The sequence below is a fragment of the Psammomys obesus genome, unplaced genomic scaffold (assembly GCF_907164565.1).
Source record: "Psammomys obesus unplaced genomic scaffold, mPsaObe1.curated_primary_1811, whole genome shotgun sequence".
NCBI lineage: Eukaryota > Metazoa > Chordata > Mammalia > Rodentia > Muridae > Psammomys > Psammomys obesus.
This window is the reverse complement of record NW_026587556.1, coordinates 3,297,853-3,311,211: the sequence shown is the minus strand read 5'-3', so window position 1 is coordinate 3,311,211 and position 13,359 is coordinate 3,297,853. Positions and strand designations below refer to the sequence as shown.

Here is a 13,359-nt window from a genome sequence, read left to right as displayed (position 1 = left end):
TGATGACTGTGATGACTGTGATGATGGCTGTGATGATGACTGTGATGGCTATGATGACTGTGGTGGCTATGATAACTGTTTATAGTTTATGTCTGTGAAAACTGTGAAAACTAGATGATGGTGATGGCTCTGATGATAATGATGACTAGATGGCTGTGAGGGTTATGATGATGTAATGGTTAGGATGATGGTGATGGTTGTACTGCTGCTGCTGAGTATGATGACAATCATTGCTAGGATTACCATGTTTGCTCTGATAGTGAAGATCAAGGGTTGTGCTTATGTGATGAGTTAAAGGAGGTGAGTGGGTGGCATCCAGCCATGTCAATGTGTCCTCCCACTAGTGGCACATCCAAGGGCAAACACTCACATGCTAAGACCCTCATGAGGATTCTCCCTGAGGGACCTGATAGAGAGAAAGGGAGGACTGGAGTTGTGGCTCAAAGTTAGAGCACTTTCCTAGTACTCACAAGAGTACTCACAAGAGCCTCAAGTGAGGAGTCCATAACACCATCCTTAGGACCAGCTGCATAACAAGGACCCTAACTTCCGCTATTTTTCTCCTTGCCATGTCGTAGGTATTTATCTGTTTGAAGTAATTATACTTCTCCATTTGTTTTTCTCTCCTTCTAGAGATAGGCATCTTAATACTTAATAAAAGTAACCATGTGTACTAGTTACTTTTCTAGTTGCTGTGGAAAAATGCCTGGTGAAAACAGTCTAAGGATGGGTTTGCTTTGGCTCACAGTTTGAGGATACAGCCTATCATGGCGGGAAAGGCAGGGCAGAAGGAATATGAGACATTTAGTTGGCCACATTGCATCCAGAGTCAAGAAGCAGAAATAGATGAATGTGGGCATGCAGCTTGCCTTTTTCTTTTTATGTGGCCTCTGCCTCCATCTCAGAGAATGGTGCCATCCACATTTATGGTGAATCTTCTTATCTCAGTAAACCTACTTTAGTGCCTTCTCCAGATATGCCCAGAGGTGTATTACCTCTGTAACTGTCAAGACGCATTACCCCATCCCTATGCCTAGCTATTATTAGCTTTGTGGGGGTTTTTGTTTGTTTGTTTTTTGTTTGTTTTGTTTTGTTTTGTTTTTTGAGACAAGGTTTCTGTGTGCGTAGCCCTGGCTTTTCTGGACTTGCTTTGTAGACCAGGCTGGCCTTCCAAGTGCTGGGATCAAAGGTGTGCACAACCAAGCCTGGGGTTGGCGTTCTTTTGAAGGTATGGTGCAGCTGGATTGTTCCTCTTTCATCCATTCTCCCTTCATCCATAATATCAGAAGTGTGACTTTCAGAACTGTACAGCACCATAGAAAGTGAATAATGTCTCCCAGCCACTTCTGTAGCTAGCTTACTAAGGTAATCGGATTCTGCTAATAAGTAGAAGTTAGATGAATGGGCATCATTTTCTGGGATGGCTCCAGAAACAAGAAAGGTCAAATGCTCTTCAGCCATCTGTTCTTTCTGATGCCTGCCTGGGCTGTGGACACAATAGTTGAAGAGCAAGCAGCCATCTTAGATCAAGAGGTACTCTTGTACAGTATAGGACAAATTTTAAAGACTGGTTTCTAAGGGCATATTCTATCTCTTCAGTATAATCAAGTGGAGACAGATTTTTTTTTAACCTGCCAGAGGAGCTGATAGTAAATAATACTAAATGTTTCTATCCCAAGGAAACTTACCGAGATGTCAAGATGACTGACAATTAGACAGGGAATTTTTTGGAAAGAGAGCGTTCAGCCTAAGCGGCCAGCACATGGTAAATATTCTGGTCTTTTAAGTGCATTGGTGACCCAGCAGGAAGAGGCAGGATGATCTCGAGTTCAAAGCCCAGTGAGTTCCAGGATAGCCTGAGCTACAAATTGAGACCCTGTCTTAAAAACAAAGTTTCTGGAGGAAATGCTGCCATACGGATAGGTGAAAGGATTGGGCCAGAGATTGAGAAAAGCATGAAAGAGTTGTTTTGCTCAGGACTTTAGCAGGGGTTGGTACTGTGCATCCGTTCTTAGGAGTTCAGTAAACGGGGGGGATATTGATCTCTAGAAGGTGCAGTTAAGGGGAACCAAGCTGGAGAATAACAGTCATGCATCATCTTTAGAAAGACAGACACAGCTGTTCCGTGTCTATCTATTCCACTGAAGTGGATCAAGTCAGAAGTAGGTGCGTACCAGGAAAGATCAGAATTAGATCAGGAACTCCACTCGGAAGGCACGCTGACCTTGTTTAGTTGAGGGAGGGTGTAAATCGCAATTTCCATGAAAAGCCAGCTTCACGTTAGGCCTGGCTGATTAACCCAAAAGAACATGCAATTAGGTACGAAATATTAATAATGAGAAAGGGAATCAGAAGAAATGAAGTGGTCCCTTTAAAATCCAGTTCCTTCCTTTTGCTTCTGCTAACTGCTCCCCTAGCTACACCTGCACACAGGTAGCCTGTTTTTCTGTTTGGTTTTAGAAAACAGGGTTTATCGGTGTAGCCTTAGCTCTCCTGATCTCGCTTTGTAGACCTGGCCTCGAACTCACAGAGATCCGCCTGCCACTTGTGCAGCCTGGTTTCTTGAGGGCTCAGAACTCACCAACTCCGGACACTACCATTATAAAGGGAGCATGGTTCAGGTTTGGGGATAAACTGAGTCAACGCCATCCGCCATCTGCGAGACCCTCTGGGCAGCAGCAACTGAGAGGATGGGGGCGGCAGGAAGGACACTGGTCTCGCTCAGAGCCCTTAGCGCTCTGAGGATAAGGACGCAGCCGCGCTGCGGCGGGCAGTTAGGAGTTCCAGGGTAGCTCGGCCTGAGTGCAGTGGCTACCAGCACAGGCCGGCTAGAAATTCCAGCCCTTCGCTCATTTGCATTTAGAATTCAGCAGCGCTGCGGAAGCGGGCCGGCTCGCGGTCACAATTTTATTTTTAAGTACGGGTGACCGTGTGGGTGTACGGGAGAAGGAACTTGCAAAGCGGTATTTTTTTTTTTAAATAAGAGTGAACTGCAAAACCAGGCCTTCAGCAGAAAACACCAGGTCAAGTGCGCAGACACGCCCCCAAGCCACACCCCCAGCGAGACGCCAGCAGCAGACCGGAGTGCGCAGGCTTGTGGTGGGGTCAGGGGCGCAGAGTTTAGGTGTGAGAGAGGGGATGCTCGGTCAGGGGCACGAATCTCTTCCAGTACCAGAAGGCGCGAGAAGTCAAAGAGACGAACTGATCAGGGGTGCGTGCTATGAGGGGGGCGCCCAGTGCGGGGGCGCGTGGATGCTCCCCAGGGCCATCGATAGGATGCCCTACACGGATGCTCCCGGTCGCGGGATCACGCGGAGCGCACCGGTCAAGGCCACAGACGTCTCCCCAGCTCCAGCCGCGGCGTCCCGAAAGGCGCGCGCGGTTAGGACGCAGGTTAGGAGCGCGCAGTGCACAGGCGTGCGGATCACCCTGGTCCTGGCCATGGGTGCGCAGAGTCACATGGGTGCCTGGCCCTCGAGCACCCACCAGCCTCCAGCTCTGAGGCCGCCGTCCCTGGGGCGCGCGCACCCAGGGGCGCGCGGGGCCGCGATGGGCGGGCGGGTGGGCGGGCGCGCGCTCCTGGGGGCGCGGCCCTGCCAATCGCAGACAAAGGCCGCCCAGCAGATCATGTGGTGCGGCGGGAGGAAGTGCGGCTTGTTTTCCCGGCTGGGCTCTGGAGCGGCGGCCGCGGCGCGATGCGCCGGTACCCGGGAGCCGGAGGCTGCGAGCCCCGATGAAGCCCGAGCGGCCCCAGCCCGATGGAGGCGCCTCTGTGGGAGCCGGGGCGCAACGAGTCGCTGCCGCCCACGCTGAGCCCCGCGGTGCCGCCCTACGTGAAGCTCGGCCTCACCGCCGTCTACACAGCCTTCTACGCGCTCCTCTTCGTGTTCATCTACGCGCAGCTCTGGCTGGTGCTGCGCTACCGCCACAAGCGGCTCAGCTACCAGAGCGTCTTCCTCTTCCTCTGCCTTTTCTGGGCCTCGCTGCGCACCGTGCTTTTCTCCTTTTACTTCCGAGACTTTGTGGCAGCCAACTCCTTCAGCCCCTTCGTCTTCTGGCTGCTCTACTGCTTCCCCGTGTGTCTGCAGTTCTTCACCCTCACGCTCATGAACTTGTACTTCACGCAGGTGAGTCCCGAGAGACGCTCACCTGCCGGGGTGGCCCTCCATCCTCCAGGAGAGGGCGTGTCTCCTCGTCCGCAGGTGGAGAGGGTGGGGCCGAGGCGCGGGTCCCGGGGAACCGTGCCATCTGCAGGGCCCTATTCGCAGGCGATTCCGCGCCGGGTACCCGGAGTCTTCTGTGCGCATCTCGTTTTCAGTGCTGGTGGCAAGGGGTGCCTGAACCCTTCGTTTCCCTTGTCTCCCTTGCTCATCTCAAGACACCCACCCTTAGCCTGGAAGGCTGTCTGCGTGTTGGCCCCACTTTGGGGCCAGACACAGCCTGTTGGGAATAATGATGGGACGGGCTTGGTTTTGATGAGATGTTTTGAACCCTCGGGATTAGGAGCCCCACTGTACTGTGAATTAGTAACTCATTCCACAGGATTGCTACACCACGGCAGTCTGGTGGCACACCCAGCTCCCCGGCTGCAGGAGGTTTCTGGCTTGCTGTCTGAGCTCATCGGAGAAGCCCTAAGAAATAAGCCATAAAATTGAACCCGGGCTCTTTTACAGGCTCGCCAGCTTCATTTTATGAGACCTGTAGTTAATACGCTAAAGGGTTGCACGAGGCCGCGTCTTAATGAACGTACAGTGGTTGCAGGAGGCTTTATAGGTACCAAGGGAAGCACTTCACAAAGGCTTGATGACACCTTGCCAGCTCCAAGTTCCCCTTAGTTTTGCAAATACTAAAAATGTACATTATCACCAGTACTCTGCCCAGGGAGCACTGTGCCACCCGACGGGGGTGATTAAAGTGTCTTCTCCTTGGCAGAGGCCCTGTGCAAGCAGGCATTCTGTGCCTTTGAACGGGATCTCTCGTTTTTCAAAAGAAAAATGTTACTGATGAAAAGATAATGGTCCTTATTGGGGTGCAGGGCAGCGGTGCAATTCTGATGGGCCACAGTCAGAATGGTCCTTGTAGAGCAGAAACTGCTGACTGAAATTTTGGAAGAACTATTTCTGGTTAATAAAGACCAGATGTGTTTGGCGCACACCTGAAATCCTAGTACTTGATAAGTGGCAGCTGGAGGATCAGGGGTTCTAGAGCGGCCTCAGCTACATTTCGAGTTTGGGGCCAGCCTGGGATGTATGGGACTCTGTAGGGAATCTAAAGGAAACTAAAGAAAGGAGGAGGAAAGCTATCAGATGGGGTGGGTGTGGTGGTTCATACCTATAATCTTAGGACTTGGGTGGCTGAGCTGGGAAGGTTGCTTTGAGTTCCAGGCTAGCCCGAGCTACAGCGTAAGACCCCTGCACCCCTCTCCCCCGTCAGATGTACTATTTAGTGGTATATGAGTGTATGGATATATATTAATATTTAATACTATATGTACTCTCTGCTTGGAGGCTTCTTAGTGGTCCTGTGGGTCGGATTATTGTGCAGTCGAGGGGTAATGGCCATGGCCCGTCTGAGTGCTACTTTTAAACTTCATTCCAGGCCGTCAGCTTCATGACAAATGGGTTTTGTGACTGGGTGAAAATGGGGTGGTTTATGCACGATGCAAACAGTAGGTGAGGTGGTGTCACCCGGAAAAGCTGTGTCTCCGATGGAGATCTTATCCCTGTCTCTTTTGAGTATGTTGCCCTGGCTCTCTAGTGGTCACATGCCAAGCCTGCCCTTACAGCCGGATTAGGGGCCAGCCGGCACATTTTCTGCACCATCTGCTGGTTGTTGAGTAAATGCTGAGCAAGGGGAAAAGTGACCAGGCAGACAGAGCCACTGGTGGCAAGGCCTCAAATCACTACCCTTGTTTCCTTTATGTCCTCACAGGGGGAGCACACCGTAGCAAGGGGTATTTTGTCTGAGGACTTGGGGTAGCTGGCAGGAGATGAGGCAGCACAGTGAGGACGTTCCTAGCTTCCTGACAAAAATTCTGGTCCTTCTGGAGAGTTAGAAAGTTGGCTCCTGGATTCCAGCCTGCTGTGCCATTGCTTGTTCTTTGACAGGGGGTTCTCAGCCACCAGAAATGCTTGAAATGTGGATTTCCCAGGATCACTCTGCCTGAGCTCATTACAGACCACAAAAATCTGAAAGTGTCAGGGAGGACGGTGACTAGCAATTAAGAAGTGTGTGCTGACCAAGGTCTTGGTAGTGCATGCCTTTTAATCCCAGCACTCAGAGAGGCAGAGATAGGTGGATCGCTGTGAGTTTGAGGCCAGCCTGGTCTACAAAGTGAGCCCAGAACAGTCAAGGCTACGAAGAGAAACCCTGTCTCAAAAAAGAAAGAGAAAGAGAGAGAGAAAGAAAGGAAGGAAGGAAGGAAGAAAGAAAGAGAAAAAAAGAAAGAAGAAGAAAGAAAGAAAGAAAGAAAGAAAGAGAAAAAAAGAAAGAAGTATGTGCTGTCTGGGCCTGGTGGTGCTTCTCTGTGACCTCAGCATTTGGGAGGGGAAGACAGGAGGAGGATTGCTGAAAGTTCGAGACCAGCCAAGACTACAGGGTGACACTTGCCTCAGTCCCTGCTAAAAATATTCAAATCCAGTTGGAGTGTTAAAGCATGTACACACACACTTGCCAGCTATGACTTAAGGGACTGGAGAGAGTGAGGGCCAGGAGACTTGGGCCGTGCAATACCTACATCCCGAGGGATGGAGGTTCTGAGGCAGGGGGCTGGGTAGGAGAGAGCTAGATGGCCCAGTGGTTGGAAATGATCAAGAAGAGAGTCTGGGAGGTACAGGAAGCTGCCGTCCACATCACATCCTTACTCCTGGCCCTCATGTCACCCAGCCGTTCTTATATGTAACCCATGAACTGTTTCTCCTCCCAAGACTCAGAAAGAGGAGGCACTACCCGCAAAGTCTGCAGCCCAGGTAGAAGGACCCCGCCTTGGAATGCCCCATGGTATTTCTGTTGTACTTGTACAGCTGTTTGGAGAAGGGTGTTTCCCGGACTCTCAGCCCGTTGCTCTCCTTTGAGGCTCCGTCTGGGGAGCAGTGCCTTGCCCGGTAGCTCAACCTGTCTGCCCTGGTCCTGCCCTGGCCCTGCCTCTGTGGGTGACTGCTTTGTCTATGACGTGGGCGTTAGCTTCCTTCTGGCCCACTTTCTGATTCTTTTGCATGAAGCCTTAGCAGCAGGATCCCTGGATTGTTTAACCACACAGATACTGGGCTGTGTGTCTACTAGTGTCTTCTGGATCCCGCATCTGGGTCCCTTCCCCTTGCCTGACAGGAACCCTCCCCTACAGAAAATGGAGACAAGGGCAGGCACCACTTCTAAGTTTGTTGGGTCTTTCAGATTCCCAGGCCCTCTGAGGGTGAGCTCAACCAGAACTTCCTTAGCAAGCCACTTACCTCTGATGGCTGTACCCATTGGGCCTACACAATCTCGGGCCAGCAGGTGCCTGCTGAGGCTCTTCAGAGACCCAGAAGGAGGGCCTCTCATGCCAGTAGGCTCATGAAACTCTCCATCTCAGCCTCACCTTCTGATGGAGCTGGAAAGATGGAGGCCAGGCGGTGGGCGGCTTGGTCTGCTAATCGGAAGAAAGCTGTATTAATGTGTGTGTGTGCAGTCCCTAAAGGACTTGTTGTTCTCAGTGGGAGGTCCTTGCGCTTACTCCAGGGAACAATTGAGTTTCACACAGCTCGCAGGGGAGGGCCAGACCTGCACAGAAGCCTTGGACCTAGAGCGGGCTAAGCACAGCTTCAGATCACTTTCTTCATAGTTAGGGCAGGATGGGGCTTTGTGATTGAGGCCTGGGAAAGTTTCTGTGTGTGGGATATTGTCCTGTCTCCTTCACTGGGGTGTAGAGGCAGTCTAAAGCGAAAGGTCTCAACTCCTGCATGGGGCAGGTATGTTTTCAGAGCAGAGGGTCATGAGGTGGTTGGGGCTTCGAATTCCTGGTTGCTGTGTGTCCTAGACACCCTTCCTAGAAATTTCCAGTTCCAGAACTCCAATTTTGGAGTCTTCTGAGGTCGGCTGGGTGGAACTGGTAGAGGCTTTTCTTGGATCCTCCGACCAGGTCCTGCCATGGCGGTGGGGTGGTTTGAGGAGGCACATGAGGAGTGAGCGATAACGTCAGGTGAAACACCTGCTATGTGTCAGGCCTCTGGGACCTGGGAGGTGAAAGCCTCTAGGCCTCTCTGTGATTGTGTAGTGGTCTAAAGCTTGGGAAACAGACCGGGCAGATCTTGCTGACTCCCAGGCATCTTGTGTCACAGCTGGCACTATGCCCAGCCTGGGCCGTGCACCACCCATACATAGCCCAGGCGCTCTGGGTGAGCCCGAGCTGTGTGCGTTTCTCAGTGTGCATTTGTACGTCTGCATATGTGAGCACAGGTGCAAAGGCTTTGCCAGTGCCAATGCCGTGTGTACTGAGTTGCCCCGTGTACCTTCTTACCTGTCAATGTCTGTGCACTTCTATAAGAAGTTGCCTATGTTTGCATGCTCGTGTGTCCGCAAAATGGCCTGCAAGTACATGTACCTGTGTGCCTGGGTGTGAACCCCTATATATGTCAGTGTGCATGCTTGTGTATATATCTGTGTGTGTTCGCCTGTGTACACCTGTGGAAACCTGCTTGTGTGTACATGCGGGTCTGTGTCTTGTATGTGTACTCCTGTGCACTTCTCTGTGTGAATACCTATGTACATGTTAGTATTCATGCTTATGTGTCTCTTCAGGTACACGTTTGCCGTGCTTGCCCCTGTGTGTCTCTGAATATCGTTTTGTCTACACCCGTGTGTGCCTTTGCACTCTGCAGCAGCACCCCACCTGCCGGGATCCAGGGTTTGGGGAAGATCCAGTCTTGTGTCCACTTCCTGTAGCTCTTCCCGGTCACCTTGAATTTCCTTGTGAGGTAAAAGCCACTTCCGATTGGAAGTCCTGCCAGTCTTGAACTTCAGCTGGCCAGGGCTCCTAAGACAGAAAAGTAGGTGCACTAAGAGCTCAGCTGTGGAGGCTGCAGAGGCTCATTGATTCTAATTCATTCTTCAGCTGAGGTTGAAGTCTTCACCTGGGAGGGATGAGCAACGCCTGGTAGTTTCTTCCCCAAGAGGCTTATTCCTCAGGCTTATGTAGAAAGAAAGGGAAACCAGGTGCTGGCCAGGACCTCAGGTCTGTGAGCCACACGTGGTCTCTGTCACATATCCCTTTTCCACTTTCTTCTTCCTCTTTTGGTTTTTCCAGACAAAGTTTCTCTGTGTACCCTTGGTCATCCTGGACTTGCTTTGTCCAGGCTGGCCTTGAACTCAGAGATCCACCAGCCTCTGCCTCTCCAAGTGCTGGGATTACAGGTGTGTGCCACGGCACCTGGCTCCTTTCTTATATTTTTAAATAATCTTTATAAAGATAATAACCATCATTAACACACAGGTTTTAAAAATAGCCTTCAGGATGGACTTGGTCAGTGGACTGTAGTTGGCTAGCCCTGGGGTTAGGACAAACCTGTTTGTTTTCCTAGCTCTTGCCCAACCTTTATTCTGTGAGGTTCGCTAGACCAAGTCCTGCAGGAAAGTCACAAGCCAGCCTTGGGCTTTGCTTATAAGAGAATCACTCATTCATCGACAATGTTTTTTACTAAGACTTAGTATGGTCACATTTGTTTTTAAACAAAATCCCAAATGTTTTATTTTACCAATAAAGATTCAGGAGCCAGATGCAGGGGTAAAAGTCTGCTCGCTCATAGAGGAAGCACCTAGCTGACCTTCCTACTCAGCCGATGTCTCAGAAGGAAAGAGCCCCTCCTTCCCCACGCTGTCTTAGAAACCCTTCAAACTGAATGTCCCTCCTTTGTACTTCTTGTCCTGTGCTTCTCTCTCTCTATCCTCCAGGCTTCCTCTCTATGGTTTTTTTCCTGTGTCTGCTCCCTGGCCACTGGTTGCTTGCTCTACCACTTTAGCTAATCCTGCGTACAGAAAGCTATTGGATTAAAGAAAGGTGAGTGCTACGGCTAAGCCCCACCACAACTAGGAACATGTTTTTCCAGTGTGAGCAAACATCCTGCAACAGTCACGGGAGCGACCACACGTCCAATATGCAGTTCCTCAGGGGGCCAAGTCACATCCAGCCTGTAGCTTCCATTGAGTAGTCACCCCTTCCTTTTTCACGTCAGCCTCAGGCAGCCACCACCGCCCTTTCCATCTGGATGTTACATATCCAAGTGACCCTCTGTGTTTCGTAGTGTGGGGATTGATTGATCCTAGGGCCTCCCATCCGCCACAGAAGTGCTCCCATTACGCTATATCCTTAGTTCTCTTTCTACCTATTATTTTGAGCCTGTGTTGCCTGGGCTGACTTGAATTCACTCTGTGGTCCAGGCAGGCTAAGTTATGATCCCTGTGTCTCAGCTTCCCAAGCAGCTGGGATGACAGGCCTGTGCATCTAGGCAAAGCTGCCTTTCTACTTGGAACCAGCCACCCTGAGAGCCTTTCCTTGTTTGTCTGCTGGGATGCAGGCTTGTCCCTTCCCTCCTGGTTGCTGAACTCTAAGGTCCCTGCCGCCACGGCCCTGTTAACTCCAAAATGCAAGAGACTGGGGCAGGAGGATCAATATTTTAAAGCCTCCCTGGGCTACAGAATGAGCTCAAGGCTAGCCTGTGGCAGCTTGGTAAGACATTGTCTTCGAGTAAAAATGTAAAGGGAAGGTTGGGGCTGTGGCTCAGTGGAAGAGCGCTTGCTTAGTATACATAACCCTAAGTTCCAGCCGCAGTACTAGGAAAAAAAAATCTCCTCAGCCAGGCTGCTTCCCTTTTCCCCTTCAGGAGTTCCCATAGCTATTCATTCTCTGTAGAACACGAGGCATGCCATCCAACACCACATGACCCACAAGGTCATGGGTTCCTGGGAAAATCTAAAAACCCCCACGTTTGCCTTATTTCTGAAGCCCAGAGTTACTCTGTCAGGGGAAACCTGGGCGGTTTTTTGGTGCTAACTTGTATGATTTTGCAAGGTTTGCTTTCTAGGAAAAAGTCCTGTTAGGGTAAGATGTGATGTGTTGCTGCTGCATGCTGGCCGGGTGGCCCTCTTTTGGGGAGCCCTTGGGCTTGACTGACTAGTCCCTACTGTGGGGGGGAATGCAACCTCCATGTCGCTGGTTAATCTCCCCCGGGCTGTTGCAGCAGCTGAGCAGCCCTGGCTACTGAACTGAACCTGTGGTCAAGGCCCGCAGTGAGAAGATGGTCATAAGATCATAGTGCCCTGGTGGCTAAAGCCCTGTCGCTCCTGGGACTGAGGAGAGACCCAATGAGGAAGGCTGTTCTCAGTTGTTAGTCTCCATGCCAAGGCAGGTGGACAGTGCTTCCTCAGTCACTGTGGGATGGGCAGGGGGGTGTGCAACTCAGAAGCTGTCCTTGGGCCTGCTAGGCCACCTCTGCCTCTCCCTTGGCAGGTAGAAGTAGGACCTATATGAGACACGGCCCCTTAGAAGGAGACTTGGGTGATACTTGTGGGCACTGAAGGACAGAGGGCACAGACATCTCTGGGGAAGCACCCAGATGAATATCTGTGCAACCCTGGTAATGGGACAAGATGCTGAGCCCACACATTTCAACAGCCTGTTTCTGGTCCTCAGCAGATAAGAACAGGGAAAAACTTGGGGTATGAGAGATCAGCATTTGGTGTGTCCTTGGGTTCAGTTTGCAGAGCTTTCCACAGGAGGATGGTCTTGAACTCACTGTATTGCACATGCTGGCCTCAAACTCATAGTCCTCCCACCACAGACCCCCTAAGACCGAATTGCAGACATGTACCACCACTAACTGGCCTTCGTAAGTGGTAGGGGACAATTTTGCCCTGTGGGACCGAGGACAGTTTTGCTCCATAGGACTGTGTCTACAAGATAACCTTGGTAGGGCCAGTCTGCTCCACTGCCATGGACACAGGGATAGTTATGGGGCTGCAGACCCTCTCTTAGTGCCAAGACTGAAGACCACTAGCCGTATCTCCGTTTGCGGACGAGAGATTAACAAAGAATGCAGAAGCACGTCCTCACTTTGCCGTCTTGCAGATCAGCTGCAGATCCCCCAGAGTGACTGCATTCTCCAGGGAATCCTGTGGAGAGGGCCACGCTGCACCTGATTTCAGGGACCCTGGCTGTCCGCCATGCTGCTCTGTGAAGGGGGAAGCTCACAGCCTACAGACGTCCACCCCGAAGCCATGGGTTGATGGCTGGTGCTGGGAGGCAGGGGACGAAGGAGGAAGGCCAGGGCTTTGGGTAATTTCCACAGTGTATCAGGAAGTGGCAAGTGCGGCCGGGCCGTGAGTAGATGCCCATGTGCCGCTAATTCCGTCATCTGTTTGTTGGAGTGTGAGAGTTCCTTTTATGGCCGAGAAAGCATCCAGTCTAGCCTTTCGGCATTCAGAATCACAATTTGAAGACATATTTGATGATACCAAATCCCCTAGTAGACATGTAAGTTCAGCACAGGCTCACAGGGCACCTACTAAGGAGGCAGGTGTTCGGCTAATCCCTTTACTCCTTTGACTCACCAAGGCCTCAGCAACTCACCAGGCAGGTGCTGTGACCCATCTTATGATGGATACTTGAGGAGCAAGGGAGGTCGGGTACCTCTCCCAGATGCACAGCTGAAGCCTGGATTCAGCACAAGGCTCTTCGCTCCTCGTTTAGATGCTCCTCTGCTTGAGGTGGATTTGCATGGTGGATTTGCCTTGAAGACATGGCAAACGTGGAACTAGGTGAAAATATAGGGACAGGAGACCTGTGTATTCTGAGTGTTGTCAAAGGCGGACGAGCCACATGCAGAAGGCTGTGGGAGGTATGGATACGTACATAAGAAATGCAAACCTGTGTGTGTATTTCTGAATACACCATCGGTTCTCAACCAGCTGTGGCTCATGAGCACCCTTTGGGATCGAATGGCCCTTTCACAGGGTTTGTCTAGGGTCATCAAAAAAACACATATCTACATTACAACTCACAACAGTAGCAAAATTACAGTTATGAAGTAGCAACAGAATAATTTTATGGTTGGGGTCGCCACAACACGAGGAACCGTCTTAAGGGGTCACAGCATTAGGAAGGTTGAGAACCGCTGGCATACATACAGATGTGTATGTACAAAAATGTATGTATATATGAAAGTATGAGCCTGCGTGGATCAAAAACACTAGCCTCAGGGAATGGATCGCCCTGGGAGGGAACAGAACAAGCAGGGCTTAGCTGCCGATTTTATTGAAGACAAGACAGAGACAGCTCTGGTGTTGATGGCTTGCTGCACAAACAGGAGGGCTTGACATGAGGAGATACAT

General features: G+C 51.1%; 1 protein-coding gene across 2 annotated transcripts in view; it reads left to right on the top strand.

Moving 5' to 3' along the window:
- The first annotated feature begins 3,684 nt into the window (after positions 1-3,684).
- Gpr137b (G protein-coupled receptor 137B) overlaps positions 3,685-13,359 on the top strand; it is a 38,123-nt gene continuing 28,448 nt past the window's right edge. For both annotated transcript variants that reach the window (XM_055603916.1, XM_055603915.1), the window contains exon 1: positions 3,685-4,127. In XM_055603916.1, the coding sequence (XP_055459891.1) occupies positions 3,759-4,127 (369 nt within the window). In that variant the 5' untranslated portion in view covers positions 3,685-3,758. The remainder of the gene's footprint in view (positions 4,128-13,359) is intronic.